The sequence below is a fragment of the Podarcis liolepis genome (genome assembly GCF_965112155.1).
Source record: "Podarcis liolepis genome assembly, chromosome: 8".
NCBI classification, from domain to species: Eukaryota; Metazoa; Chordata; class Lepidosauria; order Squamata; family Lacertidae; genus Podarcis; species Podarcis liolepis.
This window is the reverse complement of record NC_139560.1, coordinates 14532139-14552456: the sequence shown is the minus strand read 5'-3', so window position 1 is coordinate 14552456 and position 20318 is coordinate 14532139. Positions and strand designations below refer to the sequence as shown.

At 47.1% G+C, this 20318-nt stretch overlaps 1 protein-coding gene across 1 annotated transcript in view; it reads right to left on the bottom strand.

Annotated features, from left to right (window-relative positions):
• Nucleotides 1-3826: 3826 nt before the first annotated feature.
• The window catches only part of FAM91A1 (family with sequence similarity 91 member A1), a 36933-nt gene continuing 20441 nt past the window's right edge, over nt 3827-20318 (bottom strand). The window contains exons 16-24 of the mRNA XM_083516654.1: nt 17355-17503; nt 16076-16210; nt 14766-14879; nt 12226-12298; nt 11403-11552; nt 9960-10067; nt 9717-9840; nt 9506-9575; nt 3827-8330 (exon numbers count right to left, since the gene is read on the bottom strand). Of these exons, the coding sequence (XP_083372780.1) occupies nt 8115-8330; nt 9506-9575; nt 9717-9840; nt 9960-10067; nt 11403-11552; nt 12226-12298; nt 14766-14879; nt 16076-16210; nt 17355-17503 (1139 nt within the window). The 3' untranslated portion in view covers nt 3827-8114. The remainder of the gene's footprint in view (nt 8331-9505; nt 9576-9716; nt 9841-9959; nt 10068-11402; nt 11553-12225; nt 12299-14765; nt 14880-16075; nt 16211-17354; nt 17504-20318) is intronic.

The window sequence follows — 20318 nt, the reverse complement described above, 5'->3', positions numbered from 1 at the left end:
CTTGGGCACAGGGAGCCTTCTGGTGTGCCTGAACTCAGAGGTCAGCAGAATCGCTTGCTCCCCCCGTGGGAAAGGAACTGACCAACCCAGTTTCCTGCTGGGCTCAGGAGAGTGATAGGGGGTGCTAGTTTCCAGCAGTTCCCCCCACCCTTTTAAAAGATTGCTGAAGCAAGCTGTAAGCAAGCATAAATCTGACCAATAGGTAAAGTAAAAATATCTAACAACTTCAGTCAAAGAAGCCTGAAGGCTGATGGCAACAAGACCTAGCATCACCAGCCCCAGCCCCCGCCATCTCTCAATCTTTTATGACTCAGAACAAAAAGGCGAAAAGATCCCCTCAAAATTCTTCTGGAAGCAGCAGTTTAAGAACACGCTACCTGCAGCGCTGTGGGTTAAACCACAGAGCCTGGGACTTGCCAATCAGAAGGTCGGCGGTTCGAATCCCCGCGACGGGGTGAGCTCCCGTTGCTCGGTCCCTGCTCCTGCCAACCTAGCAGTTCGAAAGCATGTCAAAGTGCAAGTAGATAAATAGGTGCTGTCCTGGCAGGAAGGTAAATGGCATTTCCGTGCGCTGCTCTGGTTTGCCAGAAGTGGCTTAGTCATGCTGGCCACATGACCCGGAAGCTGTATGCCAGCTCCCTCGGCCTATAGAGTGAGATGAGCACCGCAACCCCAGAGTCGGCCACGACTGGACTTAATGGTAATGGGTCCCTTTACCTTTACCTGCCTCTACTTACCAGAAGTGAAGGTGGGATCAGTGTGTACACCGCAGGCAAGGATACATCCCTCATGCCATCTTCAGTTCTTCAAAACCATTATGCGACTCATCATCATATCGTCCTATTGATCTTAACACCCACGCTGAACACCCTTGAAGGGCGCACTTCCTGGCTGCTGTCGATGAATATTCCAATGTACACAATTTTGTATGCATGTCATTCTGCTTAATATACGTATTTTAGCCAAGATGCTTTCCCTAAAATATGTTTCTATTTTCGCTAATATTTGCTTTTCTGTGCACATTTGACCTGGTATATGCCTTCAGCGCGGGTGGCGCTGTGGTCTAAACCACTGAGCCTCCTGGGCTTGCCGATCAGGTGGTCGGCGGTTCGAATCCCTGCGACGGGGTGAGCTCCCTTTGTTCGGTCCCTGCTCCTGCCAACCTAGCAGTTCGAAAGCACGCCAAAAAAAGGTGCAAGTAGATAAATAGGTACCACTCCAGCGGGAAGGTAAACGGCGTTTCTGTGCGCTGCTCTGGTTTCCGTGTTCCGTTGTGCCAGAAGCAGCTTAGTCATGCTGGCCACATGACCCGGAAAAACTGTCTGCGGAAAAACGCCAGCTCCCTTGGCCTGTAAAGCAAGAGGAGCGCCACAACACCAGAGTCGTTCGCAACTGGACTTAAATGTCAGGGGTCCCTTTACCTTTAATGCATTTTTGAACACGCTACTTGGCTGGTGAACTGCACTGCAAAACTCAGGGACGTGCGAATTTTAAAGGACGCTTGTGTTTTGGTTCCTTCATTGTTTAGAAAAGTTAAGGGTTTAAACACAAATGGAATTGAAATCATCCTAGATATTGCACACTTCAGCTGCTTACTCCCATTGGATGAAGTCTTGGGTTGTTACGTATCAGAGTGAGCAGCTGAGTGACAGGAGATCAAACAGGGCGTCCTTTGCTGTTCATACTGGTGGGATGGAGTCCAGGGGCCCTCTGCTCTCAGCTCAGAAGAAAGCAACAAACATGCACAAGAAACCAAGCAGATGTGGACTCTGGCCAGCTAGTTGCCTGCCCCTAGGATAGCGGAAACACACCTGTGCCATTTATTCCAATTAGTCCACTCTGAGCACGACTAAGGATGCCCCCAGCATGTCAGTATTTTGTGTGACGGGTTCGAGGTCTGTTAAATTCTGAGGTGGTAAAAGCCATTCTCCTTCCCTCACCCCAAAAGTCAAAGGAATTCATTCCTCTTTTCTGGATTTATTTATTGTTTTGTACAGAAACAGAGACTTCCAATTCTGATGAAAAAAGCTACGTGTCAGAAGCTCCGATACTGTGAAAAAGGATTAACTGACGTGGTGAGAACTTGCCAAAAATGGGGGGGGGGGCATGCGTTTTCCAGAAATGGCTGAAGCTCCAGCCAAGAAAATACTACAGCAGTAAAAGTCTCTGATGTAAAGGCCAAGAGGCAGATTTACTGTGCTCTCAGGCCTAAATCACTAATCACCACTAATTCTGATGAGAGACTAACACATTTGTTTTGGAAATCCAGTTGGGGTTGCAGGCTTAGAAAGAAAGATGTGTTTCCCATGAAAAGCATGGCTAAAACACTTGCACATTAGAGCCAGTAAAATGAAAGGAGTATCTAGTTTAGCCAAGAAATGGGAGACTCTGGCTATCTTTGTCATCAGATGCTCAGGCACACACACAAAAACAGGCAGCTAAAATTTCTTTCTGGATTTACTTGTGTGTTGGTGAATGGCTGTGGGCTCAGAACCGCAATACCTCAAGGGCCAACTCTCCTCGTATGAACCAACCCAGTTCCTGCAATCATAATCTGAGACCTTCTTCATGTGCCTCCTCCATGAGAAGTCTGGAGGGTGGCAACCCGAGAATGGGACTTTTCTGCAGTGGCTCCCTACTTGTGGAATGCACTCCCCAGGGATGTGCGCCTGGTGCCTTCATTGTAAACATTTAGGCACCAGGCAAAAACATTCCTCTTCAACCAGGCTTTGGGCTGATTCGACATCCAATACCCTTTTAAATGTGTTGTGGGAGCAGGGATTTCGGGTTTGTTGTTGTTCTTAATTTTATTATGAATACTTTCGTTTTATGTTGTGAACTGCCCTGAGATGAAGGGCAGTATACAAATTTAATAAATATAATACCACAAACCAGCCTGTGGACCTGAAACCAGCCCAGGGGCAACTGCCGGCTTGCCCTGTGCATCATTCCAATAGTTAAGAGGACTCATTTATGATCAGCTGAATGCTTCAGAGCAGCCTTCTGTAAGACAAAAGGGTTACAGCAAACGCAAGAGATCCATGATCGGAATTCTTGAAGTTTTAATATAATAGGTGTGTGGAAACAGAGTAGAATTGGGGCAGCGCCAGTGAGAAACTGGAACGTTTCCATTGGGCCTCTTTCTCCGTTTACGACCCCTGCCCCAACCCTATTTGAACAGCTAGAAAAAGAGTGACAATTGCCTTTATAGTGTTTTTGCCCTGCTTTGGAGATTGGCGAGAGAAGCCATTTAATTAAGAGTGGCTTAGGGCGAAGGGTTAACCCTCCTCTTGAGATTGAGAAACTGAAACCGACAGATTCATCTTTCTTCCAGCCTTAAGTTGGTCACATTTTTGCATCATTTTTGCAAATGTTTTGAGAAAAGGTTCTCACAAAAATGAACACTGACATTTTAGTGTTCATTTCTCCTAATGCACCATTTTTATATATGCCATTTACCTCCTAACATGTACATTCCCGAAAACAAGTTTTCCCAATATAACACAGTTCTGTTTGCTATTTTCAGCAATATTTGCTACCTGGCGTCTTAACTGTGCCAAAAGTTATTCTACCACCCTTTTATAGTGTGGTGTTTTAACGCTTTCCCTTTTCTTGTAATTTTGCATTCTTGTAAGTCACTCTGGGGACCTTTGGAAGGGCACCATATAGAATCAACTGCGTACAGAACTGGCAAATCACACCGCGCCACTCCAAGAAATGGAGTCAGCTCACACATTCAAGTTTCTGCAACCAAGTTAACATAATTGCACACATGAACCCACTCCCTCGATTTGTAGGATCAAGTAAGCCGTTCTGGAAAAGGTCCTGACCAGCAACACAGTTTTATTTGTAAACATTTATGTTACATATTCCAATAATTTAATCAAATACCAGGTTTTTGTACAGTTCACTGTATACTATTGACTACGTCGGACTGGGAACAAAGCAACCGGGTTGGTTTTAGGGCTGCCGGACTCCCACGCTTTTAAAACCTTCAAAATAGTATCAGAAACACTGGAGGAAAAGAAGTACAATGAATTATAAGTGCACTGTGGAAATAAGGAATTCAAACTGCTGGGAAGTTGGGAGGGGACGGAATGGAGAAGATTAACATATATACATAGGGGGGAAAAGGGATAATCCCAGTGAAACTGCCTTGAAAAAGCCTCCCAAGGCAAGTCCAGTTAAAAATACTATTTATGGATGTCTCATTTATTCCCAGATTCAAGCAGCAAAATACATCTTAGTCATAAAGCACACATAGATGAATAATGAAATGTTAAGGCCTAAAACGTCGCAAACTTGATTTTTGACAAGGAAAAAGCTGGTGGAGGAAAAAAAAATTAAAGGATTAAGCTCGACAGATTAAAAAATAATCTTTTTTGGTTGCATAAAGTTGTCGTCTTTGTTCACAGTACTTATAAGTAATTCAGATATGTCCTTACTGCCCCACCCCGCTCAAACCACCCATGGCACATAGCCATTATGGACACTTTTTAACAACCACCCGCATACCCAATTTAAGATTCACCTTTCAGGATTCTTATGCAGGCTGTGATGGCATCAGCAGCAAAGGCATCGCCACCGAGTTTTCCATCTTGGGCTTAAAGCCGTCTAGCCAGGCCAGCATCCAAGATGGCGGCACTCACGCCACTAGCTTTAGGTGAGGTTTCAAGGTTATAGTTGCACGGAAAAGAGGAGAGGGGTCAAATGATGCCTTGGTGCTGGGGAACAAAATAGGCAAGTTTATTCAAGTTGACCCTTAGGGGGATTTCAGCTCATCTCTTAGAACAGTAGAGATAAGGCTCCAGAATGCTTGGGATTTCCAGATGAGCCTTGACCCAGCATGCCATTCCACATTATAGTTTACACAAAACAGAACACTATCAGCGTTACAAAGCTATGCTACGGCATCGTTTTCATTAAGGCCTCCTTTCTCCACTAATTAGAACTTTCATTCCAAGTTTAAACACTATGTGATGTGGGGGATCCCTGGATCTCCTAGTGCTTTGCTATTTTAAAAACTAGCTGCGGGGTTGGAACTGCCCAAATTTTCATCACAACAGTGGCAGTCATGGTAGAGGTGTTTAATCTTCACACGCTCCAAACTACTGATCTAAAAATGGCCCTGAAGCTACTTTTTTTTTGCTTGCTGGGGGGCAACTGAGACTTGGAAAATGGCATAGGTGAGTTAACCACCCAACTACTGCTCTCTCACCGTATTTGGAGGCCCCAGTGGCTGCTTTAAAGTAAAAGCAAAAATAAAATAAAATAAAATAAAAAGGTGTTAGTAGATCCAACCAATGGATCTCTTGCATCATGTGCAGATTTAACAGCTGGGAGGTGGTACACAAAACAGTTCCTCTTAGGATAGTTCCTAGGGGTGGGAGAGAAACTTATTTCTGTCCTCCTTGCATTTCCATGGGGGGGTTGGAATGTTGTAGCTGCAATACACATGTCGTTTCTTTGAAACAGATCAGCTTTGAAGATTGCCAACTGATTTACTGATTTCTGCTCTTGTGGCTTCCAATGGTAGCTTGATATGCTAGCATTAGCAGGCAAAGAGATGCTTCTGCTGCGGAAGTCTTCAGCCTGCTGATTCCGCATATCAAGCGGCTGTCATATGCAAGGCAGGAGAAAGTCAGGCTCCTGTCGTTCTGTTTTGATCGGTCATTTGACAGCCCTAGAGATCACCCATGCCAAACCCACCTTTCCTTCTGTTAGAAGGCAAGAAAAACAGCCACTGCTCTATTTCCAGTATGATGGCTGAGCTGAAACTTTTTAAAAAAATATATATAAGTCAACGAGGTACTCATGTGCACGTTGAATTACTTCATCAAGTGATGCTCTGCGTTGCATGCAGCCTCAGAGTCCCATTTCCCACCCCCCATTGTTGCAGGTTCAGGAAAGGCAGAAAAAAAGTGAGAGATGGCTAAAAAACCTTACTGTCTGTGCAAATTCTTATTCATTCCCACTTTTCAAATGAAAGGGAAACCTTCACTTCCAGAAATATTGTGTAAAAATAATAATAAGGGGAAATGGCTGGTGGGGGTGGGGAGGAGGAGATTCAATTTCCAACCATAAGAATGCAAGGTCATTTTTCTACATTTCCCCCCCAGTTTCAAAATATGCCCAATAAATTCTTTGCCATTGCTCTGTATTTTTTTAAGAAAAGGAAAAGGAGGAGGAGAGGAGCCTGCTAAATACTGCAATCTGTTTATGAATGTGACTTAGTTGTTTTCTGAGTTCTTGGTCCCCAAAACATCCCTGCTGATGTGCATTAAAAAAACAACAGTCCCAGAACTGCTATTCCAATAAAGCAAATAACTAACCACCTTTCCCCTGCAAAGCCCTGATATCAAACATTTTGGACCACAATGATTTTTATATCAAAGGTTCTTATTCTTAACTTTTCACAGCTGTCCCCCCCCCTTTCAACATTTCACAGCTGTTGAGAAGACCCTGAAACTAGAAGAACCACAGGACAGTTTTTGTATAAACTACGCGAATCTAACTGTTACACAACACTGCATACATTTCTCTTGCCTTCCGAGGAAGGGAACCTTGATAAAATCTAGAAAGGATTGAAATGAAATCTCCAATTAACATTATTTCCATGATGAAACACCTGCCACCCCCCAGGTGTGGCCACAATCCACTGAAAAGTTTTCCTGCAGAAGCCCAACTGAGCAAGTGAGAGTTGCAAAAGAGCGTTTCCTGTGCTGGGCCTGTTATGGGGCGTAGGAAACTTCCCAGTAGATTGTGCCCAATTTCTTCCAGTGAGAGACCAGGCTTGCTTACAGTTACAGCTGTGTTAGTTTTTGTCTATTCCTACATAGAAGAGGAGATGCTCAATGTGAGCCTGGCCTGATTCTGGGCATTCAATTCCTTTCTCCAGTAACCATGTCAGTCATCAGAGGGAAGACCCCACTGGTTATAAGAAATGCAGCTTCCGCAGCATGGATCAGATGCTACGCAGTGCAAATATTTCGTGGGTTTCACCCAGTGTTCTCTATAGCAGATCAACCATTCTGTGCCGCCGCCTGCTTAGAACCTATTCACACAAACACATTCCCCTGTAAGGCGTGCTTGAAACTTTATGGGAAGTCACCGCCACGTGCAGATTCGGCCTTGGGGCAGCAGTGGCAAGTCAAGACACCGAATTCCAGACATGGCAGTGGATTCACACATCTGGCTTGTTATGGGATGAAAGCCATCACAGGTCGAGATTCTCTCAAATAGCTTTGGACCAAAGGACACAAGAGCAAAAGGCTCTCAATTCCTGCCTTCACCCTTCCGGATTACTGTGCCAACAAAGGAAGCTGGAGAAAATAAAGTGTATTATCAACAAGAACTTCTACGTACAGACAGCACCACATTGAACACTGGTGTAATCCCATCAAACTGCAAGGTTCCACCAAGGACGAAAAAATATATTAGTCCCATCTCTCTAAGTTTTCCTATGACGCTTCTGTAGGTGCTTTTCAGCTTCAGATTAAAATCATTTACAAAGCATCAGCAGCAGACTGAAGTGACTACCTCCTAACTATCCTTTTTAATCAGGTAGTTAATAGCTAATTATTAAGTACGTCAGCGGTAGAACCCTGCCGCCCCCCTCTCTCCCATCAGTCACTGATACTTTTGTTAAACTATTTTAATACAACTTGTGCCTTTCTAATGCCAAAAGCCATTAACAGTTGTGTGTTAATACGATTAAAAAAAAAAAAAGCAAGTTTAAGGTCTGCACCACAAACGTATAAAATTACCATTATCTACTGTGACAGTATAGAAATTCAAACATCAGAAAGCCTATGAAGGGTGCTTTCAGTTATAAAAGAAAGATCGATTGTCTTGAGATAAAAAGAGAGGCAGGCTGACAACTAAGAAGCTTTTTGTTGCAGCATGACATGCAGTAATGAATAGGTAGGCGAGAGAGGATGCGTCTCCCCCAGGTTAAAAGTGCAGCACTACACACTTTAATAACACTATCGTTGCAGAGGTCATGCTGTGGGTAGCATTATGCTTCCGGGGAGGTTGGCACTGTAAGTCGAATGCAGCTGGTTACCCGGAAGGAAAAGGCAAAATGTGAACCACGCCAGGGCAAACCCCTCGAGCTATTTCAGGTGTTCGGGTGGCACAGTTGCAATAAGGACAGAGGAAGGAGACCGCCCGTTCCACTCTGACAATGTACCGTCCTTGAACATCAGGTTCTTGGCTGGAAGGGGAACGCCTGCGTCGGCAGAGGATGGGTGGGAAAGTAAACTTGAAGTGGAAGAGGAGGAAGAGGAGAAACTGGCTTCTGAAAGTAATTCCATAGTTGAAATGCTTTCCTGAGGAGGGAAAGAGGGAAACGTGCTTCAGTAGGATTACCGGTTGGCATTCGTTTTTGCCAAACAAGTGACTCACAGTCCCAAATTCTCGATTGGCTACAGCATATTATTATTCCTATTATTCCCCACCCATGTGACTGGGTTGCCCTAGCCCAGGGATCAGCAAACTTTTTCAGGAGGGGGCCGGTCCACTGTCCCTCAGACCTTGTGGGGGGCCAGACTATTTTTTTTGGGGGGGGGATGGACAAACTCCTATGCCCCACAAATAACACAGTTTAAATAAAAGGACACATTGTACTCATGTGAAACACACTGATTCCTGGACCATCTGTGGGCCGGATTTAGAAGGTGATCTGCCCCCAGGCCTTAGTTGGCCTACCCATGCCCTAGCCACTCTGGGCAGCTTACAACATATATAAAAACATAATAAAACATTAAACATTTCCCTATATGCCTTCAGATGTCCTTGACAACAGGAGGTGCCAGTGCCAGGGGTCCTTTAGCAATTTTGACTCTTGATGAGCAGAGGAAGGGGTCTTGCTAGTATTCACAAACCTAGTAAGCCTTGGTTGGCTTCTCTTTTATTAACCAAACAGCTTCCTCTTTAATGGCCAAAGGACCCAGGACAATTCCCATCCTTTCCTTTTTCCTTTCTCTTATCCCCTTGCCAAATTTATAGGAGGTAGTGGAGCTGTGACACTTGGCACACGCCCAGAGGCTTTTGGTGTCAGAAAGGGCTTCTTAAAGCCTAGGATCCTGCAACTACTATGTCACCACTGCTATGTCAAGTAGAGATTAAGGCCCTTTAGGCCCTTTAGAGAAACCAGGCTAGCAGGCAGGACAGACAGAGATAGCAGAGGAGGCACTATGTGGATGCAAGTCTGTCAGAAAAGAGGTTTGATAACACCAGTGGTCCTGGTGGCCTTCAGGTTGAGAAAACGTGCAACTAGGTACAAAGTCATGAAACAAACCCACAACATTGTCCAGGGAGGTATGGAGAATAAAGCTACAGAACCAGACAGATGTTTTTCCTTGTCTCATTCAGCAAGCACCCTTTAGCATTACATCAGTTAAAAAGAACATCGAGAAATGCAAGTTTGCAATGCGTTTACGTCAAAAAGGAACTTCTATGTAAATATTAATGCATATGCATTTTTTAAACAATATATATTTACCTGGAATGAATGAACAAAGCTAAGGACCTGTAGAGAAAGTTTTCTACTGGAATGTAACAGTTTTTGAAGGCTGTCAAAAGATTAGAAAACACATACAATGTCAAACAAGTAGTCCATGGGATCCATGTGCATGTTGAACACTTAACTGCTTCATTTCTACCTCTGCTGAAAGATCTGCAGGCAAACAGTTTAGGTCCCAGCAAGTCCTCACCTCTCTCTGCTACACAGTCCGTGGCTTGCGATTTTCCGGCAGACTTTCCGGTTTAACTCGGAGCTGAAGAGTGGAATTCCAAAGCACAATTCCAGGGGGACCCACTCCTGCTCTGTTGTGGGAACTGAACAGATACAGAGATGAGGCAATGTGGAATTTGGACTGCAGCTTATCTGCCCCAGCCAGCACTATCTTCCCGGTAACAAATTAAACCCTTTATTTTATTTTTTTAAAAAGGATTACCTTCGGGACTTTGCTTAGCTGCCGAATCCATGGGTGGCTCTTCAATGACCATTTCAAATGATTCCGTGCTCCCATTTACATCCGAGCCAAGTGCCAGCTCTGGCTCGCCTTAGAGCAAAAACAACAACAACAACAACACAAGCCATTTAAGCTATATTCATGAGCAACAGCTGTTATGATCCAGCAGCTCTGGACGGAACACAGCGCTGCACAAGCTCACACACCAGGAATTCACCTTCCCTCCTCCCACCTGCGCCTTCAAAATCTGCTCTGGAGGGTCCCTCAAGTCTGCTTTGTTCCCATTTACATCCGAGCAGACAGTATTGCTCAGTTATGCCCTGTGCATTCACATCCCCAATGGCTTCTCTATTACGAACATTCTTGGCATTATCTGGTATCTGGCCATGCGCAGGATGCTTCCTTTTAGCAGAACCCTTGAAGGTGTGGGATTCACAATATTATGATGGTGGATTGGGAGAAATTGTGGAAAAAAGGAATTAAATTTACAGCATGTAATGTATTAAGAGAAAATCTGATGAAAATGATCTACAATGATGTACACCAGTGAAGTTGGCAAAAACGTATCATACTCATGATAATAAATAATGGAAATGTAAGGAAAAAGAAGGAACCTTTTACCACATGTGGTGGACGTGCCCCAAGGTAAAAGACTTCTGGGGAAGGATTTATAACGAATTGAAAAAAGTGGTGAAAAACACATTTATTAAGAAACCAGAACCCTTTTTACTTGGTATAGTGGGGGGTGAAATCCCCCAAAAGGATGTTACTTTTTTCTGTATGCCACAACAGCTGCAAGAATATTACTAGTGAAGAACTGGAAGAAACAAGATCTACCAACTATCGAAGAACGGCAGATGAAGATGATGGACTATATGGAACTTGCGGAACTGACTGGGAGACTCCGAGACCAGAGAGAAGAGACGGTGGAAGAAGATTGGAAGAAGTTTAAAGAATATTTGAGAGAAAAAAGTTAATATTTAAATCTTAGAATAGCTTTGGAAGTGGATATAAACTGTAGGGTTAGAAGTAGAAGATAGTGTATTTTAAAATAGTATTATTTGTAAGTGATAACATGTGAAGATTTTTATGGTAAAAGTAAGCTTGATAAAAAAAATGGTTAAAAATTATGATGTATGTAAACTGCTAAAGATGAGGTAAAATGAAAATCAGATGGGGGGGACTTGTATTGTTTGTTTTTCTGTTTGTGTTGTTTAGTTGTGTTATAAAATGAATAATTTTGGGGGGGGAAATAAAAGGTGTGGGATTCAGGAATCCACCCCCTTAGCTCCAAGCTTTCTAGCGGATGCTCAGTATGGCTTGCTTCCCTTCCACCACCTTTCATTCACTGCACACAAGGAACTCGGCACAGATCCAAATGCCGGAAGCCTCAGGTCTGACAACCAAGGTATACTGCCGACCAACCTTTTCCATCAGAAGCATCACTCAGCTTTCTGTGCACGTGGTGGCTGAAAGGGTTCAACATGGTTACGTAGCCGCAGAAGTGCTGCAAATCCATCTTTTCCCTTAATATCCTCAATGCTTTGTGAACACCCATGTTGAGACGAGAAAAATCTAAACACAAACAAAGGGGGAAAACACGTCAAATGGCAATTTTACTAAGCGAAAAGAAAAGAAAAGAAGAGAAAAGGTTGCATCACTGCAGCCACCGGTTTTAAAAAGATTAGAGATTGCAGTGGCAAAGAAATCTAGCAAAACAGCAAGTCCCGCCTCCCTTTACTTCCCCACAAAGAAAGACAATGCAGAACAGTGCAAGGGAGTGGGAATGGGGAAGCAAGCTTTTGGAATCATTGTTAATTGACAACAATGATCAGTGGCTTTTATGTCTGCATCATGTTTTATTGGGGGGGTGGGCAGGCTGGGAAAGTGTATTATCAGTTACATTATTCCTAACCAAAATATCATTCAAAAGGTAGTGATTAAATTCTCACAGCAACATACAAGTCTGATACCCACTAAGCCAAAAGCAAAGTGGAGGACTATAGCTTTGTGGCAGAGAAACATGCTTTGCGTGCATGTGTTTCGCAGGTTCAATCCCCAGCATCTCCAGCCAGCAGGCGATGGGAAATGCCTGAAATCCTGGACAGAAACTTGCCAATTTCCCCCTTTCCTTGTTACCCTTTAGTATCACCTTGTTACTGTGAGCAGCAAGGTGCGGTTCTGAGGATTCAATCACGCACAAATTGTCTCTGAGCTGAGAATGCCAGTACAAGAAAACATGCGTTACCTCCTTGCAGTTCTGTTTCATCAAATGGAAATGGCATATGGACAGTTTCCCCCATACCACGCATACCATGTCCCTAAACACCAAAGTGAGAGTTAAGGCACAAAATCCATGTCAACGTGACAATCTCCAGCTCTTCAAAGGCGCCTAGCCCTCATTGATCATGGGGAATTACTGCCAGAGAACCAAGAACCTAAGGTGCCATGATCCACACCCCATCTCCATTAATACTAAATTCTGCAGAATTAACAGAATGGAAACTCTCTGTTGTCGCTTGATAAGAGTTCAGTTAGTAAGATCAAGGTTCCTTTAATAGTAAGGACAAAATCCCAGTATGGTTTCAAGATAGGATACCGTATTTTTCGCCCCATAAGACGCACCGGCCCATAAGACGCACCTAGATTTTTGGGGGGGAAATAAAGGGAAAAAAATTTATTTCCCCCCCAGGTGCGCTGCGCTACACCAGGAGCTTGGGGCGTGCGGAGCTCAGCGCGCCCCAAGCTTCTGCGTGCAGGCAAGGTCTCCGCTAGCGTGGGAGAGCCGGGCGCCTCTCCCAGGGCTAGCGGACTCCTGCGCTAATCCAGAAGCTTGGGGCAAGCTGAGGTCAGCGCGCCCCAAGCTTCTGCGTGCCGGCAAGCAGTCCGCTAGCCCTGGGAGAGCCGCGGGGCTCTCCCAGGGCTAGCGGATCGCTGCGCTATACCAGGAGCTTGGGGCGTGCTGAGCTCAGTGCACCCCAAGCTTTTAGGTGCGCGCAAGCAGTCCGCTGCCGCCCCAAGCCTGGCGCACCCGGCAGGAGGTCCCACCGGGCGCGCCAGGCTTGGGGCGGCAGCGGACTGCTAGCTTCTTGGTGCGCGCAAGCAGTCCGCTGCCGCCCCAAGCCTGGCGCACCCGGCAGGGGGTGCGCGAGGCTTGGGGCGGCAGCGGACTGCTTGCGCGCACCTAGAAGCTAGCAGTCCGCTGCCGCCCCAAGCCTGGCGCGCCCGGTGGGACCTCCTGCCGGGTGCGCCAGGCTTGGGGCGGCAGCGGACTGCTAGCTTCTTGGTGCGCGCAAGCAGTCCGCTGCCGCCCCAAGCCTCGCGCACCCCCTGCCGGGTGCGCCAGGCTTGGGGCGGCAGCGGACTGCTTGCGCGCACCTAGAAGCTAGCAGTCCGCTGCCGCCCCAAGCCTGGCGCACCCGGTGGGACCTCCTGCCGGGTGCGCCAGGCTTGGGGCAGCAGCGGACTGCTAGCTTCTAGGTGCGCGCAAGCAGTCCGCTGCCGCCCCAAGCCTCGCGCACCCCCTGCCGGGTGCGCCAGGCTTGGGGCGGCAGCGGACTGCTTGCGCGCACCTAGAAGCTAGCAGTCCGCTGCCGCCCCAAGCCTGGCGCGCCCGGTGGGACCTCCTGCCGGGTGCGCCAGGCTTGGGGCGGCAGCGGACTGCTAGCTTCTTGGTGCGCGCAAGCAGTCCGCTGCCGCCCCAAGCCTCGCGCACCCCCTGCCGGGTGCGCCAGGCTTGGGGCGGCAGCGGACTGCTTGCGCGCACCTAGAAGCTAGCAGTCCGCTGCCGCCCCAAGCCTGGCGCACCCGGTGGGACCTCCTGCCGGGTGCGCCAGGCTTGGGGCAGCAGCGGACTGCTAGCTTCTAGGTGCGCGCAAGCAGTCCGCTGCCGCCCCAAGCCTCGCGCACCCCCTGCCGGGTGCGCCAGGCTTGGGGCGGCAGCGGACTGCTTGCGCGCACCAAGAAGCTAGCAGTCCGCTGCCGCCCCAAGCCTGGCGCGCCCGGTGGGACCTCCTGCCGGGTGCGCCAGGCTTGGGGCGGCAGCGGACTGCTAGCTTCTAGGTGCGCGCAAGCAGTCCGCTGCCGCCCCAAGCCTCGCGCACCCGGTGGGACCTCCTGCCGGGTGCGCCAGGCTTGGGGCGGCAGCGGACTGCTTGCGCGCACCTGGAAGCTAGAAGTCCGCTGCCGCCCCAAGCCTGGCGCACCCGGTGGGACCTCCTGCCGGGTGCGCCAGGCTTGCAGACACTCGCCCGAAGCAGGGGGAGCCCTCCCGAGGGCTCCCCGTGCTTCGGGCGACAGGCTGCCGCCCCAAGCCTCGCGCACCCGGTGGGACCTCCTGCCGAGGGCGCGAGGCTTGCAGGCATTCGCCCCATAAGACGCACCCCCGATTTCCTCTTCATTTTTGGAGAGGAAAAAGTGCGTCTTATGGGGCGAAAAATACGGTACTTTTTCTTGAGAAATGCGATCAAGAATTGGGAGTCAGGGGAAGGTGAGAAGATAGGTGATGGAATTCAACAACATCTGGCTACCAGGCTGGCTACGTCTGGTCTAAAAAAATCATCTGAGCCACAGGCCATCACAATATAGTCTGTTCTCATATTCCAAGAGTTAATTACAAGCACCTCAAATAAGAAACTGCATTAAATTAGCCATCTTCCAGCCACCATTGGACATCTGTATATTATGCAAACTAGCTTTAATTCTCACTCCTTTTCTGCCACATCCTCCGCAACTCTCTGGTCCAGCAGAAATATCAGAAGTTTCATATTTATACAAGTTGTTTCTTACCTGAATCAGAACAGCAGAATGGGTTAAAGCATCATTCAGCATGGTGAGCACATTGGAAGTTGGGACGACTCCTGGGTCATGCCCCCAAGATGTTATTAGTAAGCGGTCATAGCCCTAGGGAGAAGTGAAGACACAGCTGTCAGATTAAGACTGAAAGGTCTATAGAGCTGCAGCAAGAGAAAAGTCCTCCACTGTCTGCAGCCATCTGGCTTTGCTTTTCAAGCTCTCTTTTCAGCCTGAATTAAGGGGTTTAGTTTTTCTGCTGGTAGGAAAAAAAGAAATACCCCAAATCTTATTTGTGCAAGTTGAATTGTTTCAAAAATCTGAAAAGTAATGCAATCATCCTATTTGTACTGATTTATTGGCACACATGTTTTTCAATTAATTTAGAGACAATTTGTTATCTACATGTCTGTATTACCTATTAACACCAGAACCTGTGGCCCCCTAGATGCTGTTGGGAGTCTCATGCTCTGCTGACTGAGCCATCTCAGCTCTCTAGAGCAGGCATAGGCAAACTCGGCCCTCCAGATGTTTTGGGACTACAACTCCCACCACCCCCGACCACTGGTCCTGTTAGCTAGGGATGATGGGAGTTGTAGTCCCAAAACATCTGGAGGGCCGAGTTTGCCTATGCCTGCTCTAGAGCTATTTATACAAAACACTGATCTGAACCCAAAGTTGAACATGACCAAAGGCCTATACCCCAGAATTAAGATCGCCCACATTTCCAGTGAAACAGCTTACCTTGCTGAAACCAGCAATATCAAAAGCAACACGCTGGCCAGAAACAATTACAATGTGAAAAACTTTATAGGAATAATGAAAACATCAAAACTAACAAACTGAAGTCTCTGAAAGTCCTTAAATGAATCACGGTGCCAGATTTTACCCGGCGGAGAACAAGCTGTGAAGCTTTGTATACTCAGCAAATGTCCAATTCGGATGCCCAACTCTGAACTCTGAATTCTTCATCAGCCAATTAGTTCAACACTTGTAAAGTAGAAAGATATGTAATTTCTTCATTAACCAATCTTTTTTCAAATAGATATAATATACATGAGAATGAAAAATACTCTAGAACAGTGCTCATGTGATTATTCCTATAATGTTTTTCACATTGTAATTGTTTCTGACCATCGTGTTGCTTTTGATATTGCTGGCTCATATTTTGCAACACAGGGGTTTGTCTGTTTACCTTGCTGAAACCAGCAGCTTCAGGTGTTATATGCAAAGGCCAAAGGAACGACAACTCCAGAATTAATACCATTACAGAAGACTCTCATTCCCTCCAAATACGTAATGCTTACCTGAAATATATCTGGAAGTTTTCGGAGTCTTGTTCCTTTAGATAACAACAGGGACGGAGGCCCTTGTCCAGTAATGTGATAAATGTAGAGCTTGAACCATACGGAACTGACTTCTGGAATAGCTGGTCCAATATGCTAGGGAAAGATGAAAAAGGCACCCACTGAAGCAAGAATAAGACGAATGTTGCTGTTATAAACTTGATTTGCAGTAACAGGGCTTCTTCTATAACAGCAACTGCAGTTTCACTCCTGACTAATATTAAGAAGCAGAAAAGCATTTGGGAAGGCATGTTGGTGACTCCTCACCAGTGGGGCTTCCCTGCCAGCAGAAACCAGCAGCGCTGGGCAGGACTGGATGGAGACCTCTGCTGCATCCAAACCCCTTGCAGCATGGCAGAGCCACGGTTTGGGTGTAAAGCTCGCAGTATCTTTTCTTTTTTAGAAAAGCCTTTTAAGCACTTCCTACAGACTCATTGGGGACGTGGGTGGCACTGTGGGTTAAACCACAGAGCCTAGGACTTGCCGATCAGAAGGTCAGCGGTTCAAATCCCCGCGACGGGGTGAGCTTTCAGGTCATGTGGCCAGCATGACTAAGCCGCTTCTGGCGAACCAGAGCAGCGCACGGAAACGCCGTTTACCTTCCCGCCTGGAGTGGTACCTATTTATCTACTTGCACTTCGAGGTGCTTCCGAACTGCTAGGTTGGCAGGAGCAGGGACCGAGCAACAGGAGCTCACCCCGTCGCGGGGATTCGAACCGCCGACCTTCTGATCAGCAAGTCCTAGGCTCTGTGGTTTAACCCACGGTGCCACCCGCATCCTGAGTTAGATGGATCAGTGGTCTGAATGGGTAGAAGGAAACTTCTGACGTTCTCTTCCCCTTGCACCACCTTTGCTGCTCAAAGATCTGCCATGCAGAGCTTGGGGACTCTCTGAAGCAGTAAGGAATGTTAGTGCATGGTGGTGCAAGGGGAAGAGGAGTCCGGCAAAAATAAAATAAAATGCTGTTCCAGCCCTGTGCTCTGGGGAGTGGGGGGGGGGGGAGACTCTGCCAGACCCCAGACCCCTCTGCAAACAGAAGGGGCTGTCTTCCAGCTGTGGAGGGTTAGTTGGATAAAGCCATGCAAAAGCAATAAAGTCAACTTTTTGGAAGAAAAGCAGAAGCACAGATAAAGAGTGCATGCACACTGCTGACCAAAAGCCTTCCGTAAATACTAAAAGCAAAGCGTCACACAGGAAGTAACCCTCCCATTTCATTTCTGGGGAGATTTCCTCTCTTACCTGGGGTGTGCAGCTACTGATGGGTCGGATTTCGTTGGTGAGAGGCGCCATGGAGACCAGCAGCGTGTAGTTTTTGTTCAAAACTCTGCTGCAGGTAGCAGGGTCCAAGCCAAGCAAGCTTTCGCAGCGCAGCAAATCCAGAGGGAAACCTACATCAACGATGTCAAAGACACTTGGAATACAGATAGAGAACAAACATGTACAACTGAAAGGGGTACAGGAAGGGGGGAGGAAAAATACAGATTTAGACGGGTCTCTTCTGTCTTCCTGGATAAAATCTCAACACAACAACTTAAAGATGCTATCAGCTAGGGAGGGGTAGGTAAGATGGTGCCCTCCAATTGTTGTCAGACTACAATTCCTATCACTCCTAGCCAGCATGGTCAGGAATTATGGAAACTGGAGTCCATAAGCAAACGGAAGGCACTACCCCATGGTAAATCAGCTTTGATGCTTATCACCAACCACAAGGAAAGTTACATGTCAAAAGGAAATAACCGTTAAACCAAAGAGTTATTTCATGCATACCAAGTGGGATTTTTTATTTATTTACTTTGCCCTTCTTTGAATAGCAGGGTCTCCTTCCACAACTGCTTTTGAACTGCCCCTCTGCTCTGAAGGGGTTCTGACTACGGGGGACCAAGGAGACTGCTGTTCAATAAATATAAATACAGGCTCTCCATGGGTATGTGATTCTCTATATCTGAATTTCTTGAACCGCTGTTCACTTACTGGGCAGTTCTTTGGATACCAACCATGGATACATTTCAGGAAAGGGCAACCAAGAATGATCAAGGGGCTGGAGCGGCTCCTCTATGTGGAAAGGTTATAACACTTGGGGATTTTGTTTTTTTAAAAAAAAGAAAAAGAAAAAAGAAAAAAAGGTGGAAATGATAGAGGTGCATAAAATTATTCACTGTGTGGAGAAACTGGGAGAAAACTCTCTCTCACACACACACGCACACACACACACAGTTAGAACCTGGGGTCATAGAATCATAGAACAGTAGAGTACTGAGGATTGTCCAACCCCTGAAATGCAGGAAAATGCAGCTGTCCAGCTGTCCCATACAGGGATTGAACCTGCAACCTTCGTGTTATCAGCACCACACTCAGTGAAGCTGAACGTAGAAGAAAAAGAAGTAGAAGAAGAGCTTGGATTTGATATCCTGTTTTATCACTACCTGAAGGACTCTCAAAGCAGCTAACAGTCTCCTTTCCCTTCCTCCCCCACAACAAACACTCTGTGAGGTGAGTGGGGCTGAGAGGCTTCAGAGAAGTGTGACTAGCCCAAGGTCACCCAGCAGCTGCATGTGGAGGAGCGGAGACGCGAACCCAGTTCCCCAGATTACGAGACTACCGCTCTTAACCACTACACTGCACTGGCTCTATAGGGAGATTAAAGGCAGGCAAATGCATCTATACTTCTTCACTCAGTGAGCTGTTAAACTATGGAATTTGCTGCCGCAAGATGCAGGGATGGCCACCACCTTGGACAGATTTAAAACAGAATTAGCCAAATTAGGAACCAGGAAATCAGGCCACTGGACCAGCATTGTCTACAATGCTGTGCACCTTCTGCATGCAAAGCAGATGGTCTACTGCTTAGCAATGGCTGTTCTCCAAACTCAAGAAGTTTTAGGCTTTCAGTGGCTACTAACCACAATCGCTATGTTCCGCCTCCACTATGGGAGGTAGGGTGCCTCTGAATGCCAGCAGCTGAGAAAGGGCACTGCTTCGCTCATGGCCTGATTTTGGGCTTCCCATAGGCGTCTGGCTGGCTGCAGAGAGAACAGGATGGTGGACTAAATTGGCCTTTGGTCTGTTTGAGCTCCTATATATTCGGTGAAGGAAATTTATTCTATGCTATTCTTTTCTCAGGCTCAAACTAGCATATACCGTATTTTTCGCCCCATAGGGCGCACCGGCCCATAGGGCGCACCTAGTGTTTTTTTTGGGGGGGGGGGGGGATAAAGAAAAAAAATATTTCCCCCCCTAGGCGCGGGGGAAGCCCCCAGAACAAGCTGCTATCCGCAAGCCTAGGGAGGCCGGCGGGAACTCCCACGGGGCTCCCAAGGCTTGCGGATAGCTGCCCGAAGCCCGGGGTGTGCAGCGCTGTGCTCCCCGGGTTTCAGGCTGCAGTGTGCAAGCCTAGGGAGCCCTGCGGGAACTCCCTCGGGCTCCCTAGGCTTGCGGATAGCTTCCTGAAGCCTGGAGAGTGAGAGGGGTTGGTGTGCACCGACCCCTCTCGCTCTCCAGGCTTCAGCGAAAGCCTGCATTCGCCCCATAGGATGCACACACAATTCCCCTTCATTTTTGGAGGGGAAAAAGTGCGTCCTATAGGGTGAAAAATATGGTAAATGCTGGTCACAAGAAATCCCATTTTGAATAGGACATATGGATTTACAGCACTACATTCCTTAAAAAGGTAAAGGGACCCCTGACCATTAGGTCCAGTCGTGGCCGACTCTGGGGTTGCGGCGCTCATCTCGCTTTATTGGCCGAGGGAGCCGGCGTACAGCTTCCGAGTCATGTGGCCAGCATGACTAAGCTGCTTCTGGTGAACCAGAGCAGCACACGGAAATGCCATTTACCTTCCTGCCGGAGCAGGGACCGAGCAATGGGAGCTCACTCCGTCGTGGGGATTCGAACTGCCGACCTTCTGATCGGCAAGCCCAAGAGGCTCTGTGGTTTAACCCACAGCACCTCCCGCGTCCCTACTACATTCCTTAGCCTTTGCCAATTTTAAACCATAGTACCCAATTCAAGAGCACTATCCAACATGATTTAGGAAATGTAAAGCATACTCAAGTCTAAAAAGATGAATGTCTTTTAAGCTTCTCCAGGGGGCATAAACCAACTGTGCAAGGTCAACTTCAAAAGTAAACCAACCGTATAAGCAGCTGGAAGCTACATAAATAGTATTCACCCCCCAAAACGAGCTGTAGATACTGTGACAAGTGA